Here is a 24,491-nt window from a genome sequence, read left to right as displayed (position 1 = left end):
AGGCCACAGGGGTTTTAGTGAGGGGGGATGTTGTCACCTGCTGCCACCATGTGGTCCTTTGTATTGAACATAGGAATCTTCTACGTTTTCGTTTTTTCTCTCTCACGAACTCCCTTGAGAGGTCGCTGCGACCTCGACTGGCCCCGGGTTGGTTTAGCCCCCCCCCCCCCGCCAGGGTTCACGGTAGGGGCATCTACCCCGCAGCCGGCTCCTTTTGGGGCTGGGATTTGAGGAATGGGAAGTGCAGAGTTCTTGGACAGGATGTGCTGCTGTGCTCTCTTAGGCTCAGAGAGAGAGAGAGAGAGAGAGAGAGAGAGAGAGAGAGAGAGAGAGAGAGAGAGAGAGAGAGGCCGCGTGTGTCCACATCTGGAGAAGATAGGACGCGGCGCGTTTAGGCATCTGGAACTCTCCCATCGTCCGTCAACTCGTTTTACATGCGAGACGTTTCTACCAAGGTGAGTTGAAATTTCTTTTGATACTTTAGTAGAGGTTGTGTGTCGCATTAACATGGGGGGGGGGGGGGGGGGGATGAACCGCTTTCTTCATGATCTCTAAGGAGTTTCTTTGCACAAACCTTTCCCTTATGGAGTTGTTATATTTCACAATTGTTTTAACTTTCCATCAAATCAAACCAACATATTAGCAACGTATAACATCAGTGGTTTAGTTACAACTGTTAACAGCCTCAGTAACGTTCCTTTTGTTCTGTGCAGACAGCCCAGGGGGTTGATTTAATTGCAGGGTGCACTTACCAGTGTGTTTTACAGCCTGCCTAGACATGCGCAAGGAGGACTGGAGTGACTGCTGCTCAGAAATAACACAATTTCACCATGAATGAAACGCTACAATTTATAGTGGATGATCTGAGCACTCATACATGATCTGACCTCCTTCTCCCCTTCCTCCTTAAACAGATTCAGGTAATGACTCACCTCTGCAAGTTCCTGTCAGCACTGCTGCTGGTTGCATCAGTGGCCGAACATCTGAGCAACCCTGAGGGACATGAAAATGAGGTCTTGAAAAATTCAGAGCTGGAGCCCCCCAAGAACCAGGCAAGTGACACAGGAAGCTCAAATTAAGCTCCATATCAGATTCCACATATTCATAACTGTTCCTCCTGGAGGGGATGACCTGGACTGACCTTTAGCTTTTTTGTTGTTGTTGTAGAATCAGGTGATTCAGAATGCTATCAGAAATCTTAGTGAGCACGCACCTAGCCACATATCCACTACAGGTGAGGTTTTTTTTAGGCTTTTGTTGGAGTCTTTTTTATGTCCTTATTTTTTCTCATCATCCTCTTGTTTTTGTAGCAGCTTCCTTGACTACCACAAATTCCCAGCTTCCCATTGTTCAGTGTCCAGGAAACCAGGTGAAGCTGGAGAGTGGTGGTGGTTGTGGCTGCCCGTCCAACATGGTGAGGGATGGAGTCAACTGTACCTGCGCTGTTGGCTTCACTCTGGAGGGAGCAGCAGGTTGTAAAGGTGTGAGCAGCAGACAGTCATCTTACATTGAAACCATGATACTAGTCCATCTCCTGTGTGCAAACGAGACATTTTTGCTGGAATATATGGTGGTATTCATGCACACTGAAAGACAGCTGCTGCATAAGTAGTGCTACACTCCTCAGACTATTACCCAGTGCCATGCTGGGAGAGGGTAATAGCCCAGTGGACACCAAAGTATTTGAATTTGCCTGATTGTTTCATGTAATTTCAATGATATTTCCAGACAAATTAATAAATATTGCTCAATGTGAAATTTCACCCCAAAATATTCCCAGATTTAATTCCAATTTACATGTAAATTTCCGGAGTGCTTCTTTTTTCAAAGCAAAGATGATTGCCCGATTAAAACAACAGCAACCACAAGACACTTAAACACCTACAAGAATCTACAGTAACAATAAAATTATGTAAAAACAGCTGTTCACTCCTGTTAACGGACCGATCATGACCTCATCAGTAATGATCAACTTGTTTCTATAGACCAGGGGGTTCTCAAAATGAGAATTATGACACCTGGCAAGTCAAGGGAAGAGATGGGAAGTGGCTAAATTATTTATAGAAATAAAAAAAACTTAAAAATAATTTTAAAAGGCCTCAATTGTTTCTTAAACTAAAAATACTGCTATAAAGATTAGAGTTGAATGTGTGCATTGTTTGTATGCTTCCACCATCTTTGGGGATAGAGGGGTCACAATTCTCTGGTACCTTTATTTTGAGGGCCCTGAGCTGAATAGATCTGGACCCCACCAGCAAGCATGAAACATTTTTGTTGTCCCATAGCATATCTGGAGAAAGAGGATGCTTTGGGATCCTTGATGTGCGCTTGAAGACTGCTGTTGAGGCCAAGTACCACCCAAAAATAAACATGTATTAGGATCTACACCAAATCCTGCACAGTAATAGATATGATAAAAGTTACATTCTTGAATTGTTTTGATAATAGTCCAATTTCCTGTGAAATTAATGAAAATGTCCTTCCTATGTCTTTGGCCCATGTTCCACCCCCTCAACCAAATTAATGAAAATCAGTCTGTTAATTAGAGTGTAATCTTGACGAGAGATTACAGACAAACAGAAAGTCAGACAGAAAGAAAGAAAAAAGACAGAAAGACAGACGGACCGAGAGACAGAAAAACAAACGGCACTGAACACTGAACTTCCTTGGCAGAAGTAAACCTGGATTTTATCTCTGAAAATAACCTCACCAGGTAGAACTCTCTGAAGCATCTTTTTTATTCATAATAAAGTTGCAATTAGATATGCGGCACAATCAGAATCGTATGCAATGACAGCAGAGACCGTTTAATATAATCTTCATTTTTGATCCTTATTAGATGCGCTATGTCCTTCTGTTTACTCAACAGATGTTAATGAATGTGAAGGAGAGGGGCCATGTGGTCTTCACGCCAGCTGCACTAATATCCTGGGCTCTTACTCATGTAGTTGTCACCATGGTTACCTGATGGGTGCTGCAGGGTGCCAGGGTTTGTCTCTCTCTCTCTCTCTCTCTCTCTCTCTCTCTCTCTCGCTCTTTCTTTATGTGCTTATGTATATGAAAGAGGGAGAAAGAGGGGAGAGAAAACGTGTGTGTGTGTCTTCTGGGTTTTACAGATGTGGATGAATGTGCTCTGGCTGCAGTGACGGGTCTGCAGGCTTGTAAAGGTGACGCTGAATGCAAAAACACTCCTGGCTCCTTCAGCTGCTTGTGTCCTTTGGGATTTGTGATGGCTCTAAATGGACAGAGCTGTGTAGGTGAGACTGATGCTGATGTCTGGCTACCATCCACTACTATGAGAAAAATGAAGATTGGAGAGTTTTAGAAACATGTATTCCAAACTTGGGATATTATGCCCATGTTTTAATACAGCTTTTTGCCTTTTTATATCACATTTAAATATGTATATGTTTTAGCACTTTACCACATGTCCATCCATCCATCCGTTTTCTTCTGCTTATCCTTTTAATGACCTGAAAATAATTTTTCAAATTGACATGTATATCACTGTTAACCTTAACATTTATGTGACTTGATCAGCCTTGGTTTAAAGATGAAAATATAGTTATAGAATTGCAGAAAACATCTTTTCCTGCTTGATAGCACAAAAACAAGCTATAAAAAGCCCTCATATGCCACAAACCAACAAAATATTTACAACAATAATGTGGAAAAAATATTTATGGCAAACTGGCAAACTTGAGAATAGCCTTGACTTACTTGGAGTTGTCTGAAGGGTGATGAACAATATTTGGATCTCTACTACATCTCATTTATACAAGCTTGTTTCCTCTTCTGTAGATGTGGATGAGTGCAGCTTTGAGGAGGAGTGTCGCCGTGAGCTGGGAAATGTGTGTGTGAACACTCCTGGTAGCTTTGTGTGCAAGTGCCAGCTGGGTTTCAGAGCCGAGGCCCCTGCTTGTGTTGGTAGGTTTTTCATTGAGCTTGATGACTACTGGATAATTTCAACGTCTGTGTATATCCTTGTGAGTTTTCAATGAGCTGACTGCAAGGATGACTTTAGCTTTAATCTGTCGCTTTGCTACTGACCTCTGCACTTTGTTCGGCATACTTTGACTTTTATTGACTCTCTTATCCTTTAAAATCTCTATCGCTTCATCCATCAGCTTTTTTGTCTTCCTTTTCTTTTGAATTTCCTGTCACTGGTCTGTAATAGGTCCTGTGTGTCCAAACTTCACCGTGTGTCAAGGTATGATGTTCTTCGTCTGCTTAACACATGCTGCTTGCTTTTGGAGTACATATATTGTTAATCACTTCAAGCCAAATTTGAGTGTTTGGAGAAAGATATCTGTTCAGGAGTGTCTTGCCATGTATCATACTTTTTACCTGTTACTAGCAGTTTCATTATTGCCATTTCTTTAAAATTGTAAGGTGGAAGTAGTTTAAGTTAAAAGTTATAAAACTGAAACCAAATATTTAAATCAGATCAGTAAGTAAATGAGGAGGTTTTTCACTGCGCATGCCACTCTGTCACTGTCACCTCTGTCCCAGATGTGGATGAATGTAAGGAGACTCCCGCAGTGTGTGATGGTCAGGGTGTGTGTGAGAACACACTTGGGAGCTTCAAGTGTGTTTGTCAACCAGGTTACCAGGGAAACGGCACACACTGCGAAGGTAAGCAATTATTGCGGACAGTTCTGTTTTCCGTTTACAGTCCCTTATGAGTTTGTTTCAAGGGTTAGAATTATGATGTTTATTGAATAGAAATGAACTATGGTTTTGTGTGTGTGTGTGTGTGTGTGTGTCCCTTTCCAGATGAGAATGAGTGTGCGTCAGGTGATCATGGTTGTGACACCAACGCTCGATGTGGCAACATCATTGGCTCCTATTTCTGTCAGTGCTACCAGGGATTCAATGGAGATGGACATTCTTGTTTTGGTAGGTAAACACCTCAGTGTGTGTTCTTTCATGTACTCCTAGTGGTTCTTATTTTTACTGAAATTAAAGACTTGAATGTGAATGGCTCTCAGTTACACTTATTGTTGCTAGTTTTTTTTCTTGTACAGTATATGCCAGCAGTACTTGAACACACAGCTCTCACTAGAATCTAATCCTTGAGAATGGTCTTTGTTTACAGATGTTGATGAGTGTGCTGTGAACAATGGACACTGTGAACACAACTGCACTAATGAACCAGGAGGGTACAGCTGCCACTGTGCTTCTGGCTACCAGTTGAACCAGGATGGATACAATTGCACAGGTGAACTTTAGAACAGTAGAAAACATTAGTTTATCCTGGATCCTAAAACATAAGTAAGGCAGTCATGATCCGTATTTGTTGTTAAAGGAGCATGCCAACTTTTTGGGAAGTATGGTTACTGTCCATTGCAGTGGTTAGCACTGTCGACTCACAGCAAGAAGGTTCGAGCCCCGATTTGAGCAGGGGGTCTTTCTGTGTGGAGTTTGCATGTTTTCCCTGTGCCTGTGTGGGTTTTCTCTGGGTACTTCAGCTTCCTCCCCAGGTCCAAATACATACAAGTGGGGTCTAGGCTGATTGATACTCTAAATTGACTGTAGGTGTGGCTGTGAGAGTGAATGGTTGTCCGTCTATATGTGTTGGCCCTGTGATGAACTGGCGACCTGTCCAGGGTGAACCCCGCCTCTCGCCCGAAGGCTGCTGGGATAGGCTCCAGCCCCCTGCTTAGAATCTAATGGAGGACTTAGACACATTGCACAGATTGCCAAGTGATGGCTCATAAACACCCTGCTAATAGGTGTGCAACTGCTGTGTCTGTCTGAACATATTTCGATGGGTTAGGGTTAGTCTGTCTCATTTGTGAGAAGTGGAAGGGGAACTTGGAAAATAACTTGCAAGAAGTTTGTTAAGGTCCTCTTGAGCTACCACCTTATGGCACTGGAGGAGTTTGCGTGTCCCCATGATCCTAGGAACTAAGTTGTCGGGGGCTTTTATGCGTCTGGTAGGGTCACCCAAGACAAACAGGTCCTAGGAGAGGGACCAGACAAAGAGTAGTTCAAAAGACCCCAATGATGAATTACAATCTTTGATCGAGTTTTCCCTTGCCTGGACATGGGTCACCAGGGCCCCCTCTCTGGAGCCAGGCCTGGGGGCGGGGCACAATGGCGAATGCCTGGTGGCCGGGCCTGTACCCATGGGGCCTGGTTGGGCACAGCCTGAAGAGGCAACATGTGTCCCCCCTCTAATGAACTCACCACTCATAGGCAGGGCCAAAGGGGTTGGGTGCAGTTGGAGATGGGTGGCAGCCGAAACCTTGGTGGTCCCATTCTCGACTGCAGAAGCTGGCTCTGGGCAAGTGAAATGTAACCTCTCTGGTGGGAAAGGAGCCTGAGCTGGTGCGTGAGGTTGAGAAGTTCCTGCTAGACTCAGACAAAGTCATTATATTGGGTGACTTTAACATCCATGTGGACGTCAATGATGATTCTCTGGCCACTGCGTTTAAGTCGCTTCTTGATTCTGTTGGCTTCTGTCAGAGGGTAAACAAACCCACTCACACTTTTAATCACATCCTTGATTTAGTACTCACTTATGGAATAGAAGCTGACCGCATCACAGTTCTTCCTCAGAACCCCGTCTTGTCTGATCACTCCTTAATTACATTTGAATTTACTTTAACAAATTCTATCCTACCTGGGAAAAAGTCCCGCTTCAGTAGATGTCTATCTGACACTGCTGTTTCTAGATTTAAGGAGCTTATTCCAGCAGAGCTTGCTGCCACATCTTGTAATAATATATTGGGCAGTTATGCTGATTTCACCCCCTCGCAGGTAGACTATCTTGTGGACAGCACTACAGCAGCACTCCTTGGGACACTTGATGCCGTAGCTCCCCTGAAGAAGAAGGTTATCAACCAGAAAAGAATAGTTCCCTGGTACAGCCCAGAGCTGCGTGCCTTAAAACAGAAGACCAGACAACTGGAAAGGAAGACACATTCCAGCCAGCACGAGGAAGTCCACCAAGCCTGGAAGGAGAGTTTATTAATATATAAAAAAGAACTCCATAATGCTAGAAGCGCTTACTACTCGTCCCTGATAGAAAAGAATAAGAACAACCCCAGGTTCCTCTTCAGCACCGTGGGCAGGCTCACCAAGAACCATAGTGCTGTTGAGCCATGCGTCCCCCCAACTCTCAGCAGTAACGACTTCCTTTCTTTCTTTACTGAAAAGATTGTGAATATTAGAACGAAGATTGCCAGTAATGGAGGACAGACTACAGTCCCCATAGAAGCACCTCCCAGACTTGGTGCATACTTGGACAGCTTCTCCCCCATTGACCTGTCAGAATTAACTTCTGCAGTCGGTTCCTCCAAGTCAGCCACTTGTCTGCTGGATCCCATCCCAACAAGCCTCCTTAAGGATGCCTTCCCTCTAGTCAACACTTCTATATTAAATCAAATTAATCTTTCCTTAGTCACAGGTTATGTGCCACAGGCCTTTAAGGTGGCTGTCATCAACCCTTTACTTAAAAAAAAACCTTCTCTTGACCCAGATGTGTTAGCCAACTATAGGCCAATATCCAACCTCCCCTACATCTCCAAGATCCTTGAGAAGGTTGTCCTGGAGCAGCTACATGAACATCTGCACAGCAACGAGCTCTTTGAAGCCTTCCAGTCTGGATTCAGGGAACACCATAGCACTGAAACAGCACTGGTCAGAGTCTCTAATGATCTTCTTATAGCTTCAGACAGAGGTCTTGTCTCTGTGCTTGTCCTTTTGGACCTCAGTGCTGCATTTGACACCATCGACCACAGCATCCTGCTACAGAGACTAGACCATGACATTGGGATTAAAGGAACTGCCCTAAAATGGTTTAAGTCCTACTTATCTGACAGGTTTCAGTTTGTTAATGTTAATAATGACCATTCGGAGTATAGCAGAGTTACATATGGTGTACCACAGGGTTCAGTTTTAGGACCGATTCTCTTCACTCTTTACATGCTCCCATTAGGTGACATAATCCGGAAGCACTCGATCAACTTTCACTGTTATGCAGATGACACACAACTTTACTTGTCGATGGAGCCAGACGACACAAGCCAGCTTACTCATCTGCAAGACTGCCTGAAAGACATTAAATCCTGGATGTCTTCTAACTTCTTAATGCTCAATTCAGATAAAACTGAGGTAATCATTTTTGGACCTAAACACCACAGGGACACACTCTTGAATCGGATCTCTACTCTAGATGGCATCACCCTAACTTCGAGTACAACTGCAAGGAACCTTGGGGTCATTTTTGACCAGGACCTTTCCTTCAGCTCCCACATAAAGCATGTGACTAGGACCGCCTTCTTCCATCTGCGAAGTATCGCTAAGATTAGGAATATCCTTTCCCAGAGTGATGCTGAAAAACTGGTGCATGCATTTATCACTTCTCGGCTGGACTACTGCAACTCTCTCCTGTCAGGATGTCCTAAATACTCTCTAAAGAGTCTCCAGCTGGTCCAGAACGCTGCAGCGAGGGTTTTGACGGGAGTTAAGAAGAGAGAACACATCTTTCCCACTTTAGCTTCTCTCCACTGGCTTCCTGTAGGATCTAGAATCGACTTCAAAGTCCTTCTGCTAACTTATAAGGCTCTCAATGATAAAGCTCCATCCTATTGAAAGAGCTCATTAGTCCCTACTGTCCGACCAGAGCACTCCGCTCCCAGAATGCAGGTCTTTTAGTGATTCCCAGTATCAATAAAAACAGACTGGGAGGTAGAGCCTTTAGTTACCGGGTTCCTTTACTGTGGAACCAGCTCTCTCCATGGGTCAGAGAGGCAGACACTTTAACTACGTTTAAGTCCAGGCTTAAGACCTTCCTCTATGACAGAGCCTTCAGTTAGGACTGGTTCAGGTAGCTCTGAACCATTGATAGCTATGCTGCTACAGGCTTAGACTGCTGGGGGACACATCAGGTTACATGGAGCCCTCCTCTCCTCTCCTCTCCTCTCCCCCTCTCTCCTCCTCTCCTCCCTGCACATTTTTGGAACTGTCATTACCATTACTTGTTGGACTTTGCAGTTTGGCCTTGGTGTCTCGCAGTCTCTCTGTTTCCACAGATCCACCAGAGCTCCAACCGCCACCTGCATCGCCCCCCCAGCCCCCCCCCCCCCTTTTATTCCCTACTGTTACACCGGCCTGCGCTCCCCTTCCATGAACCAGTCTGCCATCCAGTCCCCCATCAAGCTGGCTTGCTCTCCCTGCCTCCCCTACCAGAAGCTTCCTTCTTCAGCTGTTATTAACATTTCCATGTTTCCCACTTTTTGTATTGTAAACTGTTTTCTTGTCTGTAACAACATCTACTGCACGTCTGTCCGTCCTGGGTGAGGGATCCCTCCTCTGTTGCTCACCCTGAGGTTTCTCAGATTTTTCCCTGTTAAAAGGGTTTTCTATGGAGTTTTTCCTCAGTCGATGTGAGGGTCTAAGGGCAGAGGATGTTGTTATGATGCCATGTGAAGCCCTTTGAGACAAACTGTTTGTGAAAACGGGCTATACAAATAAAATTGCCTTGCCATTGCCTTGCCTTGCCTAGACATGGTTGGACTCACCTCAACGCACAGTAAGGGCTCTGAAGCAATTCCTCTCGAGAGGGGTTGACTCTCTTCTATTCTGGTGTTGCCAGTAGTGAGAGGCGTCGGGCATGGCTAACCCTAACCCTAAACCCTAACCTTTTGGCAGTCACCAAGGCAAAAACTTGGGCGGGGCCATAGAGAACAACTTCCTGGATGGCTTCGAAGAGATTCTGGACCACCATCCGCCTTCTCAGGAGGGGGAAGCGTACTGTCAGCACCGTATATGGTACAGACAGTGTGCTGCTGACCTTGACTCAAGATGTTTTGGCAGGTGGAAGGAATACTTCGATTACCTCCTTAATCCCACTGACACGTCTTCCAATGAGGAAGCAGTGCCTCGGGACTCTATGGTGGGCTCTCCTATCTCTGGGGCTGAGGTTGCTGAGGTGGTCAAAAAGCTCCTGGGAGTTCCTCAAGGCCCTGGATGCTGTGGGACTGTCTTGGTTGACACAACTCTGCATGATCACGTGGACATCATGGGTGGTACCTCTGGATTGGCAGACCAGGATGATGGTTCCCCTTTTTAAGAAGGGGGACCAGAGGGTGTGTTCCAACTATTGTGGAATCACACTCCGCAGCCTTCCTAGTAAGGTCTATTCGGAGCTCCTGAAGAGGAGGGTGCATGGGATACGGAGGAGCGGAGCTGAAAGGCAAAACTGTCCATTTACTGGTCGATCTACATTCCTACCGTCACCTATGGTCATGAGCTTTGGGTAATGACTGAAAGGACAAGATCATGGGTATGAGTGGCCGAAATGAGTTTGGCTGGGCTCTCCCTTAGAGACAGGGTGAGAAACTCCGTCATCTGGGAGGGAGCATCTGGGAGCATCTGGTCTGGATGCCTCCCAGATGCTTCCCTGGAGAGGTGTTCAGAGCACATCCGAATGGCAGGAGGCCTCAGGGAAGACTCAGGACGCGTTGGAGAAACTATGGCTCTCAGCTGGTCTGGGAATGCCTTGGGATCCCCCGTGAGGAGCTGGACGAAGTAGCCTGGGAGGGGGAAGTCTGGGTTTCTCTGCTCAAGCCGCTGCCCCCACGACCCAACCTTGGATAAGCAGAATGAGATAGGTGGATGGATGGATGGATGGAGGAGTTTGTTAAGATTGAAGTGTAAATCAATGAGGGATTTCTGACTCCTTTTATAAAACTGAGCTTTCTCTGTCAGTTGGGAATCATAAGAGGAGATTTTCACAGTCAAGCTGTCACAGTGCATCAGGTCACACCACAAGCGTCCTGGAGTCACAAGAAAGATTACTTCCTGAAATATCACAAACAGAACAGCAAATAGTTCAACACCTCCAGCCTGCCAGGCAACATGGGGCACAGTCTCCTCCTGGGATAACCCTGTCCCCCTCCCATATAATGGCTCCAGTTCACTGTTTCCATATACTTCAAAATAGGTTGAGGTGTCAGAAAGTACTAACAATGCAATTGCTATATTTTCTGTGCTGGGTGGCAGGGATGTGAAAATATGTATTTCTCAGATCCGTGGAATTGAACCGATCATGGCAATGCAGATGCTCAGTTGATTTCCTGCCGTGAAAAAAATACAGAAATAAAAACCATTCTTCTACCCTGATAGAACTCAGGATATTGGTTCCTTTTCAGAAGCTTTGCCTCGTCTGCTGTCACAGTTGCTCTCTTGTTGTTCTCCCATTGTGGACTGCTGGTGAAGGAAGGATGCTGGAAACACTGGTGGTGAAGGTGGGCGATAATTCAGTGATGCATAATCATCACACTGGAAAGAATGAGGTGTACCATTGTGTGTGGAAAGGGGCCAAAAAATTGATGGATAAATGGATTCAAAAGTGGAATGGCTGGAAGCCCAGGGAAAGGACTTATGTGTTCCCTTTATTCAGGTGGGATTAGTTTCCCACAACAGAATCACACCAGTATTTGATGCGATTCTGTAGACCGGACAGAATTAATTTGTTCATCCTTGTTTCAGTCACAAAGGGAGGGGGATGGAGCACTGGACCAGGTGCATGTAGAGGTGCAGCAGCTCTGTGTCTTAAATATTGTAATCAAGATGCAGTTATGTATGTCTCCCCCCCCCCCCGTCCCCCCCGCAAAAAATGTTGACCATCCTCAGTGCCAATTTTTATCCAAGCAAGCCAACTCCTGTTACGTTACAGGATATTGCAAACCTCACTGCACTGGCCCTCCAAACTTGATGGAGTGCAAAATTGTTTATCAAAAACTGTGTGGACCATTTCTGAATGAGACAATTTTTGTCACGAAAAAGCTAATAAAATGTCTCGAATCCCACAGATGTGAACGAGTGTTTATCACTCAATGGAACCTGTGAGCACATTTGTATCAACATTCAGGGATCTTTCCAGTGCTCTTGCAGGCCTGGCTTCCAGCTTCACATAGACGGACACACCTGTGTAGGTCAGTTACTTCCAAACACTGCATCACATTTCAATTCTGTTTACCTACTAATTTTCAGTCGTTTAAACAGGCTGAGGATAAAACTGTTATGCGTATATGTTACCTCTCAGAGTTAGTGTGTGTGTGTGTGTGTGTGTGTGTGTGCGCACATGCGTGCTTGCGTGCGTGTGTGTGTGCACCCTACCATACATAAGTAGGTGTCCTGAGGGCACATTTTGTGGATCAGTGAAATGGGAAAGCCAGATGTAGACAGGAATCTATTGCACAGAGAATGTTTATCCAAAAAGTGTTTACTTTGCCTCTGTGTGTTTGTGTGTGTTTGTGTGTGTGTGTGTGTGTGTGTGTGTGTGTGTTTTGTATGCACTCAGATATTGATGAATGCAAACTCCAGAATGGTGGCTGCTCACACACCTGCACAAACTCTCCAGGAGGACACAGTTGTCACTGCCCACCTCCTCTACTACTAGACACCGACAACCTCACCTGTAGCAGTAAGTTTTTATTCGATGTTTGCTGTATTTGATAACGTATTTGATAATATTTGCTAATAATTCTTAACAAATTTGAAGCCTCTTTGTGTGCTGTTGTGCGATGCTTTTCAATATAGTCTTATTTTCAATGCTCAGTATGTTCTTATTTTATTTGTCTGAACAGATGTTTCATCTTGCAAACTGAGAAATGGAGGTTGTGACCACATATGCACCATGAGGGCTGAGGGTCACCTTCAGTGTAGCTGCTGGCCAGGTTGGAAGCTGAGCAAGGATCTGAGGAGCTGCGTGGGTGAGACTTACATTCAAGACTAGTTCAATCCATTGAATAGTCCTCTGTTGTGTTTCCCGCCTCAGTGCAGCAGTCACATTTGGATGGGGACCAAAACAACAGCACTGTATCTTATCTTGTTATTAATTAAGGTCTGGTACAGTTATAGCAAAGTGTAAAAGCTCTCAGTTCAAAATCCAGAATACAAGACCTTCTTTCTGTATTTACTGCTTTCACAGAGTGTACTTTGTCTGATTTGCTTGGATTTGTCTTTTTTTTTTGTCTTTTTTTTTTTTTTTTAATAAATTGACCCAAAGCAGTCCAGGTTTACAAACTCATCATCTTATCCCAACCAGTGAAAATAAATGTGAAGAGATGCCCTTAAATGGCCTGTGGTCATATACAGTAGATGCCATCAATTCAATCTGGAAGATTTTCAAAATCAAAATTTGTATTCTTTCAATTAACAGTGAACTTTGTGACTCAGGTAAGTGGTGGAATTCTAAGGCATGAAAAAAATGAATTGAAATGAATATATTGTTCTGCAAAATCAATAAAACTCAGTCGCCACCATCTGCTTAAGTAACCTTTAAAAGATTCCGTAAACGTTGTTTGAAAACATGTGAGCTGCAAAAGGCGAATGTCGGCACAGAAATGTTTTCTTTTGATGAAGAATGATTCAACTGTTCAAGTTGTTTCAAGAGTATCCTGGAAAATGAGAGCACACTTACGTCCACTTGTCAATGTACAAGCCTCTTGATCAAGCTAATGCAGTGTAATACAACAGCACGTTAAATCCTCACTTCTTTATGTCTCATCCTTTTGAGACGGTATTAATTTTTTTTAAAGGTCAGTTTGGGATTGATCGTTTCTAGTGCTGTTGATCTGCAATGGTTTGTACTAAGAGATAGGGATCATCAAGTTTTGTCTGTGATAGAACGACAGACAGAAGTGACTGTCGCTGTTATGGCTGATAGCTAATTTAGGGCTGAACAATCACAATAATCAATCAATCAGTCAATCACAATATAGCTTTGTGTAATATGTGCTAAAGGCAAAATATATGACAAAATACAATTGTACACTCAGTACTATGGTGCTGCGGAGATATCCCAGCATGCAAACAGTAATATACTGACTTAATAAAACATCTCTGTTTGGTTAAGGGTCCAGTAAAAATTATACATGATCATTTTAGTGTGTTTTTCTATAAAAAAAAAATCGAATATTGATAAAATATCGATAATCCTTTGTAATATTGTGAATTATATCACAATTGCAATATCAATCAGAATAATCACTCAAGTTGATATTCTGATGTCGATGTGTAAAAAAAAAGGTTTCAAACTGAAAAACACGTTCAACCTTAGTGAGTTAAAACAAAATATTTCTAAAAGATTGGTAAAGCCCATCAGAGACTTTCTGTAAGCAAAACTGGTGCACTCATTGAACCAATGCCATTATATTCAAAAATTACACATTTTTGTGCATCACTATTCAGAAGTGATCCTAATGTTTTCCCGTCCCATTTATATGAATTACTGTTGACAAAATATAAGGAACATTTGTCAGTGATTGCTGGAGCAATAGTTAGGGATATGGAGAAGGTAGGAGTGGTGCCTGGTGAACATGCTATAGTCCATTTACACACAGCCAAGTCAGTAAAATAAGAATTCAATACTGTCTGTCTTGTTGGATGTTTTGAAACGTGTTTTTTTTCACTGTCCCTCTGTCTTTTGTCATGAGATGTGGATGAGTGTGGGGACTTTACAAACGGAGGCTGTGAGCAGCTGTGTGTGAACCACCCCGGTGGGTTTAACTGCAGCTGCCGGGAGGGATATAATGTTCGAACTGACGACACCACTAAGTGCCAGCGTGAGTTGCACGTTGTATCTATTAATACCTAACTAAAATGCAACAAACACAATTAGTCTTCTAGGTAGTGCTGTGTGAAGCAAAATGAATGTTAAATGACACAACTTTATTTTTGCTTACAAAATGTCTTTTCAGCTGTGTGTGACCCCCCCTGTCAGAACTATGGAGTGTGTGTGGCTCCAAATGGCTGTGACTGTCCTCCAGGATACCCTGGTCTGGGCTGCTCAGGTGCAAAACATTTAATGTTGCTCTTGAATATCAGATACATGTGTATCATGGATTTTTCCTTTAGGTGGATACTGAAGTGAATCTTGGAGGGAGCAAATCCATACAGTGTAGAATTTTGATTGTATTTCAAAAGGCTTAGCATAATTCTGCTAACAGCTCGGTAGTGACTTCTAAATAGTTGACGCACATAAAAGTGATAGAATCAAGGTGCCTCACTAAATTGTGAACTTTATATACGGGCAAACTCTTGTCATGATTGATTCAGATGAATAAGACTCAGTCTGTTTAAAAAAGTAAAATATCTGTGTTACCAGTTAATAGATATAAATAATATGCAGTTGGTTACTCTAGTGAAATGTCAAGCACCATCACTGAAGCCACACAACAATGTACATCTCAAAGTTTCTCTCAAATTCAGAACTTGAGGTTCGGAGCTAGTGTTTCCAGTACTTGTATAGCATCAAAGCTGTGACACTGAGTTTGGAATGTTTAATAATTCATTATGTGTTTCAGCCATGTGCTCCCCACCCTGTGCCCATGGGGGTACATGTATGCGCTGGAACAAATGTTTGTGTCCTCCTGGCTGGACCGGAGAAGGCTGCCACACAGGTACTCCACTTCTGTTCAAGTTCATGTTTTATCAAGCAAAGTAGACTGAGCTAAACACTCTTGTTGTATATAAAGTATGACTAGTGCACATTATTACATTGGAAAATTGGATTTCATGATGAGGTTGACAGTTTTTTTTTAAATACTTATCAAATTCCACACCTGCTTTACACAAATGCCTGCTGGCTTATCATCCTCGTGAGCTTGTCATTCTCTCTACACATTGGAGTGTGGGACTGCAGTTTTAGCTTTGCTTTGTTTTTTACCTTTTTTCTTGTATCTTTCTAGCTGTGTGTGAGTTACCCTGCACTAATGGAGGTCGCTGTGTGGGGCCTGATACCTGTCAGTGTCCCTCTGACTACACAGGCCCCCAGTGCCTCTTGCGTGAGTAACAAAGTATTTACACATCTGGCATCAGTTAGACCAGGCTAGCGTCTAGTTCCAGGAAGTAACAAGATACCTCAGTTCATGCTAATAGTGTCTGTGCATTTGTTTTCTAGCCCTTTGCACACCTGCTTGTCAAAATGGAGGAAGCTGTGTGGATGTCAATAAGTGCACATGTACTGGTGGATGGCAAGGAGCTCGTTGCCAGATAGGTGCGATTACACTTTGTTTCCAAATATCTAACACAACCCTGCCCTGGACTACTTGTTTTTTTTTATATTTAATACATCCTGGTTTGTTTTGAGGTGAGTATTCCTCATGTGTCTCACCTGTATTAGTGAGAAGTCTCTGTACAAGTGTATTTACAGCCTAGTCTTTCCTCTTTGGAGTTACCAGATCTTTGTTATACTTCTTGCAAATTAAACTTTCGAGTCATCCCTCATATTCTCCGTTGTTATCCGTAACTTTTTAAGGATTTATTCTTTAATTTCAAATGAAATAACCACCGACTGCCTGCTTGAATTGTTTGGTTGCCAGACACAGTTTGAAATGAACCTTTGTCAAGTGCCTGGGACTGTGAAACAGTTACCTGTGGGCTATGAAGGGCTAACATTGAAGGTTGCAAGATTCAGCCTATATAACACAGATTAGAATGTCTATGTTCATCTGTGGATATGAGTTTAGGACTTCTTCCCATCTAAAATCATGTTATCGACAAAACACATCTTGTCTGCTGTTAGATGGTCTTCTTAAAACTTTGTCTTCCAGTTCAATAGCATCCAACATCCTTTGCAGTTTGATAGTTTGAGATCCTACCAAAAACTGCTGGATGTTAACAATCCAAAGTGGGTGTGTGGCGGGTTTGTTTTCTGGAGCTTTTAGAGTGAAATAAAACATTTCCTGTTTTTTCTTGTCTGTTCCCCTCAGAGCCTGTTCAGTGTCACAAACCTTGTAAAAATGGTGGCATGTGTGAGGGCCTCAACAGGTGCCGCTGTGCCAAAGGATTTACTGGAAGCCTCTGTGAAACTGGTTAGTGTGTAATGATGTGCGCATGTCTTTTTAAAAAGTCTTCACTTTGAGTCATGACCCTTGTGGTGTGCTTCATCCTCAGCGGTCACCACCCCCTGTGTGCCACCCTGCCAGCATGGAGCCACCTGCAGTCCTCACAATACCTGCACCTGCCCAGAGGGCACCACAGGCCTGCGCTGTGAAAGACTGTAAGTACAAGCAGCAGCTAAAAAAATTGTCATCTAGCCTACAGCATATCGTCATCTACATAAATGCTTAGCAAGGACTGCATCCACAAAAAAACTTCCAAGAGTGATGAAAACAAAAAGTGGTGAGCTTGTTATTGCCCATGCCTGGTGAAATAAAATGCTGATTACACTACTGATCAGAAATGTTCAGCACTGCCAGAAAAATGCAGTCCAAATGCACCTACTTCCATAAATTTAACCAACTGAACTCATTCCCATTCTTGTTGACCTGCATCCAACTGTTTTACAGTGTTCTTTCAACATACGTGGCAACAAATGACCTCATGGCTAGAAATTCTAGCAAATTACATGCAGACTCTGAATCCTTTTGTAGCAACTGGGAAGATGTTGTATATTCCTGACTCCATTTCTACTTTTTCCAAAAAACCCACAAATGTTCTACTTGACTCTTTCAGGATGTGACTAATCTAAAACTTGAATTTCTTCCTGACTAATTCAGGTTTGTACAGAGCAGATGATGTGAGCCCTTGGAGAAAAGGAACATATCAATTGAGTGGTAACTTCATCAGATTTATAGGTGTGAATTTGCTCTAACATGTACCACAGCATTATCTAAACCAGACATGTCTTTCAAAGTATTACATCCCCCTAAACAGTGTTAGTTTGGCCATCCTGGCGCTGCTACAATGAACTATTCCAACTGTTCTGCAAACTCATTGCAGTTAGCAGGCTTTAATATCAGATCCCTGACTTATAAAACTTTAATAACAGCTTTTATAATGGCAATTTGTGTCAGTTAATGCAGATTTGCATGAACTGACACAAATGAAGGAAAAGGATGCTCACGTAGGTCACTTCGTATCAACTTCTTGCTTCCTGTGAGAAAGTTTGCTGTGTCTGCTGTGATTTTGTTTTTTGGACTTTTTGCTTGACTTTTTGGTTTACAATCTTGGATTCTGGACTTTGGTATCTTTGGTTTGACCCCTGACTTAAGACATTATTTTGAATACGGACAAATCAAAGGAACTGAGGAGAAGCAGGTCGCGTACTGGTGAGTTGGGTAGTTGCTAGCTAACAGCTGATCTGCTGGTGAACAGCTGATCAAGCCATTAGTCGCCGATACAAACAGAGCAATATGGGGCCGAAAAAACCCTGACCCCATTCACAGAAGAGGTTGATGACATAAAAAAGTCACTTGACTTCCTCTCAAAAGAAGTTTCTGCTGTGAAAGTCAGGTCGTGGACCTTGAACAATACCCCAGAATAAATTATATTGTCATAGCTGGGCTAGCAATTAAACCACAGTCTTATGGAAGGGCGGTGACTGCAGGTAGGAAGGGGGAGCCCGGCTGTGAGCTGGATGTGACCTCAACAGAGCAACAGGTGGCTGCATTTTTGCAGTCAAATGGATTGCTCTGGACTACAACCAGGTTGAAGCTTACTGCCCGCTCCCCAGAAGGAACAGCGATGACAAGCCAGCGGTCGTACTGAGATTTGTTGACAGGAAGCACAGGGTCGCACTCCTAAAACAGGGAAAGATCCTCAAAGGCACAGATGTTTACATCAATGAACATCTGACGAAGACCAATGCTGACATCGCAAAGAAAGCACGTCATCTGAGGAGAATGAAAAAAATCCAGAGTACATGGACTAGAAACTGCAAGATATTCATCAAGCTTAATGGATCACCAGAAGAGGCCAAGGTACCCATGGTGAGGAGCATAGAGGAACTAGAAAAGCTGGAATAAGTATCCTTATTACCAAAATAAGACCGGAGTGGACTTGGAACTGAATGGAGGTAACAGAGCAAACAAAAACATAATGCTCAGTGATAGAGCTCAACCTACATTAAGCGACAATGGACATGTAATGCAGTGGGGACATAACGTAATGGGAGCATCTTAGGAAAGGATAAACTATCTGGAATCCACTTCAATAGCCGAAGTTTATATACAAATTTTAACAGCATCAGGGATTATCTGCACACATTACAACAGCCATTTAACATAATCGCTATTTCTGAAACCTGGATTACCACTGAAAAGGGAATGCATTTGGAGATGGAAGCTATGAATTTATATATAACAACAGACAGAGCAAAGGGGGCATGATAAAAATAAAACATCTATAGACTGTCATTAGTTAAACAGTTCATTGAGGGGGTATCAAAACTACTGGCACACATCTGCATTTGTCTTTTAAAACTGGGACATTTCTAAACCAGATGAAGTCATTTCGCTATACAAAACTGGGAGCCAACAAAACATAGCAAACTAAAGCCCTGTCTCAATACTGTCTCTCTCAAAAATATTGGAAAAGCTTTTTAACAATAGAATGGATGCGACTATTTTCTGAGAGCCAGTGTGGGTTTAGGGTTACCAGATCAACGTCACAGGCAATAATGGAATCAATTGAAGAAATCGCAGATGCAATAGACAACAAAAACATGCAATAGGAGTATTCATCGTTCTCAAAAAAGCGTTTGATACAATTAACCACAACATACTAATCAATAAACTGGGAAAAGATGGGATGAGGGGACTGGTATTAGACTGGGCAAAGAGTTATTTAAAAGGATGGCCACAGTTTGTGAAGTGGGGTGATCACTCCTCAGGATATTTGGACATAGCTGGTGGTGTCCCCCAGGGGTCAGAAGAGACTTATATGATTAATTAAATAACACAACATTTTAAAGTAAGGCAGCAGCAACTCCATCAATACATGCAGAGAGGTTCATACCTTAAATGTCAAAACTCAATTATAAAGTGAAGGTTCACAGTTTAAAAAGTCAGAATTGGTGTAAATTCATTGAAGGAGTGTGGTTCTGGACCTGCTCTACCGGTAAAGTGTCATGAGAACTTTGATGTGATTTGGCGCTATAGAAATGACTTGACTTGACTTGACCCTGGCTCTTTTAGACCTTAATGGAATGGAACCTTAATACCTGTGTTTACCCCACAATTTAATGTCAAAATGACCGCTGTGAATAAGGTCATTTGGACAAGACGAGCCTTACCTTTGAATGAATTCAAGTGTACAGGCAGCCTCCTCTTGGTACTGTGGGTTAAAGATGTAGTCCACTGAAAACAGAGCAGTAAGCCCTGTCACAAATGTTGGTTGGATGCCCTCACATAGGACATGACCCTTAAGACTGATCATCCAGCGTCCTGCACTTACACCTTCTGTCCCACCTGAAATGTGAAATTTCGGAGAGCATCTTCATTTGTGTGAATATCTCTATTTGGATGAACGTTCATGCTTTGCTGGGATACATATAACTTCAGCAAATCTGATGTGAAATAAACAGTGTGTTATTTACCAAATACATATGCAGTACTAGACGAGGAGTTAAGGGTAGGGTGAGGGTATTCTCGGCCATCGGCCACTGCGGAAGACGAGTATAGTGCACAGAAAATATATAAATGTAGAGAGAATCTTAGTTTCATGAAATGATTGCATGACAGCTATTCAATACGATAAGATTATCATTAAACCAGATGTTAACTAATTTATGTAATTTACGTTACACAGCTTGCGATGGAGTTTTATCAAGCGCGCTTACAGGAGAAAAGAGCGGTACAATCGTGAGCAAACAACACCAGACAGATGTATGAGGTATTGATTCAAACTCACCGTGTCCAAATTGCAGGATTGAGAAGGATCCAAAAAGAGTCGGAAAAGAAAGTCCAGATGACCTCCGCACTCTTCCACGTGTCCACGTTTTGCTGCTTCTCTGCCGTTGATTCTAACATCACTTCCAGAATTTAACATTATTTACATTATATTACAGTATTTTCTCGGCAATGGCAAGCTGCCCATTTGGCTGTTTTTTTTTTTACAGCATTTTGTCACAGTGTAGGATTGATCTTCAGCTTGATGAGCAGCACTGTAACTTTACTGCAGCCCACAACAACAAGGTCAGGCAGAACAGAGAGATCCTGTAACATCTCATCAATGTCATCACATTTCTTGGAAAGCAAGAGCTGGCATTTCAAGGACATGATGAGAGTAAAGATTCTGAAAACAAGGGGAGCTACTTGTAGTTGGTGGATTTTTTTGGCGATGACAGCCCGCGGTGCTGTTGTCTGGATTCGGCCACTGTGCTCATTGGCACTTCCAGCAGAATTCAGAATGACCTGATTCAATCAGTGGCAGATGTAATGACCAAAGCCATGAAAGAGGAAGTGAGGAAAACACTTTTTGTTATGGTCAACGAGACAGCTGACGGTATCATATGTCCTGTGTTACGCCACTGATGGCAGTGTGAAGGAGAGGTTTTTCCAGTTTGGTAATGTCAGTGGTGATAAGCACACAGAAGCCATAGCTGTTGAGGTGTTGGGCTTTCTGGAGGACTGTGAACGCACAGACATGCTAATTGCCCAGTGTTAAGATGGAGCTGCCATCATTGCCTCTGGACTGAATGGAGTACATGCTAAGATAATTGAAAAAAATACCACAGGCTCTCTTTGAAATTCGGAATGCAAATTTTTTTTCTTTCACTTATGTGGCCTTGCAGCCTTTTTCTCAAAATCAACCTAATACACAAAACTCCTGGATGAAATATGCCAGCGAAGACCGCCAAGACTGGCTCCTACACGGTGGAACTTCTCATCACGTCTGTTTGCACCATGTATGAGCGGAGAGAGGAACTGTTGGAGCCCTTTGAATTCATTGGTGACAACCACAGTGACTTGATGATGGATACATGACACTGCTGATGGGCTTTGAGTTCTGCTTTCTACGTGCCACATTCAACTCACTGTTAGCCTACTCCAGTGTACTTTTAGGGATCTTGCAGAATAAGGAGTATGACGTGCAGTTTTATCTGTGTAGTATAGATGACTTGGTCTATGAGGACACTGCGCAGGGGGCGCAAGGCACGGAGAGTTGGTGATGTGCATGCAGCATACCAGCTACACATTGAAATCTTGGTCAAGATTCTCACTCAACTGAGGAACAGGTTCAAGGATCGTGAAAAACTGATGTTCCTTGTCCTTCTGGACCCAAAAAAGTTTGCCTCATACAGAGAAAATTTTCCCGACTCTGAGTTTCAAAGCCTTGCAGCAAACTAGGGGCGGCACTTTGACCCAGGCTCAAGACTGAATTGACAGTAATTCAATAGGTCAGCAGATCCCTTATGAATCCTCATATCATTAGTTTGGTGTTATTTTTTTTTTTAGGGTTTATTTTATTTCTCTATGCCCCCTTTTCTGCCTCTTTTATTTATTTGTCATTCATAGGTACTGAAAAAATCACTTTTCCATTCATAATTGCGTATGGTCTTCATTGGAACTTTTAAAGATTGTCTTAGTATTACCAGCCTTGCGTACCATGATGATGCTCTTGAATTTATTTGACCCCGTCAGTGTGTGTGATTTGTTATGTGCCTTGATTTCATAGCGCTGTCCATGGGGATTAAATGAGCCTTGGTCTCTTTGTCTCCAGTTTTTGCAAAATTAATGTTGAGCAGGTCGCATATTGCAGAGAACGTTACTGACATTATTGCCAATTGTTGACAGACGCATCGTCTTTAACTGGATGATTGCAGTTGTTAAGCACTTTCACTTGCACTTTTCTGTGATGATGTTCTTTCTTGGTAGTGATGGCTGGGGTGAAGGCCTAGATGTACAGTTTGCCACTATATATATATACAGTATATATCATTTTTTATTAAACCCTAGTCCTTAAGAACCAGAATCTACAATTTAGATTCATTATCCCCTCCAAAACTTAATCAAGGTAATAAGAGGGCTTGTTCTTTTTACTGCTAAAACTCCTGTTTTCACATAATCATTATTCCCTCAATAGGAATAAGACAAAGAATAATACATTCTTAAGGTTTTTAATGTTTAACCTACACTTAGTTTATCAAATGTGCTGTATAAAATAAAATTGGCCACCATTTCTTTTCAGAGTCAGTCACCGGGTTAGGCAAGCACATTTTTTCAGGTTTGACAGGTTCCACTAGTATTTATATTTCTATCTGACTGCACTGCGATTGAAGTGATGCTCACTAAATACATAGGTGCACACCCCTGTTGTTTCATGTCAGCAAGTAATAGAAGCGATAAATCAAATGAGCATGCAGGTATGCATTCATAATTTTATTTGAAAACTTCTCATGGATGTGCTTGTGTCCAAGGACATGCCCTGTGGTCACCACTGTGGTCAGTATGGCTCGAGCAGTGAGGAAGGCTTTTAGGGAGAGTTACGTTGACCGCTGTGGACCCCTGGGAGTTCAGCTTTGCACCAAATACAGGTTTCTGACTTTCGTGTTTGATCCTCCATTAGTTAATGTAGCTATTTGGTTAGAGAAGGGTTGCAGCTGGAAAATTTGACGGTTATCGGTCCTTGTACATTTGCATTTCTATGGTTTTACTGTTCTACATTTGATTTATTATTATTATATAAATCAATTTTAATGTCTGTTTGGACAAAAAAAAATGTTAATCCAGATAAACTGTGTATTTATTTCCTTTAGAGTTATTAAAAAAAAATAATGAAAAAAGTGAGACTGATATTTCCAAGATGATTACCACACTGTGGAAATCTCATACCACTGCAACTCTAGTTTAGAGTAGCAGGTGAACGTTATATATCGTAGGATTGAGTTAGTGTGACATAAGATATAAAATTAGATTGTTTTAATGCGTGAAAAGTCCTGTTAGATCCAGTATCACAAAAATAATACAATATGACAAAGTGGTGTCTGCTTAATTGTTTTTCAGGATGAACCAGGCACGCGTGTACCTCCAGGCCTACAGGGTGGGCTACAAAATCCAGTGTCCTGAGAGGAAGACGAGATGAACAACGTTGCATATTGTCCGCCTCATATTCACGCTGACTCAACAACATTTTGGGCAGCATGACCTAGCAGCACAGACAACGTAAAGTATATTTTGTCTGTGAAAAGTATCGGGCAAGCATGGATACTATATCTATGAGAACCCAATTCCCCCTGACCCTTTTAACACCAAAGGTTTTTTTTCTATTTCATGTGATGGACTGAAAGTAAAATTTAAGTCTACATTGTTCTGTATTTGATCTGTATGTAAATGGCAGCGCCCTGTGATGGACTGGTGACCTGTCCAGGGTGAACCCCGCCTCTTGCCTATGTCAGCTGGGATAGGCTCCAGCCCCCGTGACCCTTAATGGATAAGCAGTATAGAAAATAGATGGATGGATGTTTATGGCAGCTGAAAGTTAAGACATGTAACTTTTTTATGGTGTCAATATTGTGTACTTTTTTATAGTCTTTGAACTTTTGTTAATCTTTTGTAATGATGTCTCAATAAAGTAGAAAAATACACTTACAGTACATGTTTTCGGCATGGTCACTGCTATTCTAGAGTATAACATGAACTAGGGAGGCACAAGCAGTGATAAGAGGGCCCTCGTTCCTGTTGGAGTGTACAGGAGAACAAATGGTTGTGAAACCTGATAATGTTTGGATTTCTCATCAAGGAGCAGAG

General features: G+C 42.6%; 1 protein-coding gene across 2 annotated transcripts; it reads left to right on the top strand.

Annotated features, from left to right (window-relative positions):
- The first annotated feature begins 340 nt into the window (after nt 1-340).
- Nucleotides 341-24,292, top strand: LOC147250051 (uncharacterized). Of its 2 annotated transcripts, XM_086224018.1 has the most exons (23): nt 341-455; nt 915-1,052; nt 1,168-1,234; nt 1,311-1,481; nt 2,870-2,989; nt 3,117-3,257; nt 3,802-3,927; nt 4,178-4,210; nt 4,513-4,635; nt 4,777-4,899; nt 5,099-5,221; nt 11,826-11,948; nt 12,317-12,439; nt 12,603-12,728; nt 14,454-14,582; nt 14,718-14,810; nt 15,324-15,419; nt 15,708-15,803; nt 15,920-16,015; nt 16,731-16,832; nt 16,915-17,020; nt 23,162-23,278; nt 23,748-24,292. In XM_086224018.1, the coding sequence occupies exons 1-23, from the start codon at nt 435-437 to the stop codon at nt 23,824-23,826; spliced, it is 2,472 nt and encodes an 823-aa protein (XP_086080144.1). In that variant the 5' UTR covers nt 341-434; the 3' UTR covers nt 23,827-24,292. The 2 variants fall into 2 exon arrangements, with proteins under 2 accessions (XP_086080144.1, XP_086080145.1); XM_086224019.1 differs by lacking the exon at nt 4,178-4,210.
- The last annotated feature ends 199 nt before the right edge of the window (nt 24,293-24,491 follow it).

This window comes from Aulostomus chinensis, chromosome 14 (assembly GCF_037954235.1).
Source record: "Aulostomus chinensis isolate RoL2024-O1b breed Wild chromosome 14, RoL_Achi_v1.0, whole genome shotgun sequence".
Taxonomy (NCBI): domain Eukaryota; kingdom Metazoa; phylum Chordata; class Actinopteri; order Syngnathiformes; family Aulostomidae; genus Aulostomus; species Aulostomus chinensis.
The sequence above is the reverse complement of the archived record's forward strand: the minus strand, read 5'-3'. Positions and strand labels throughout refer to the sequence as shown.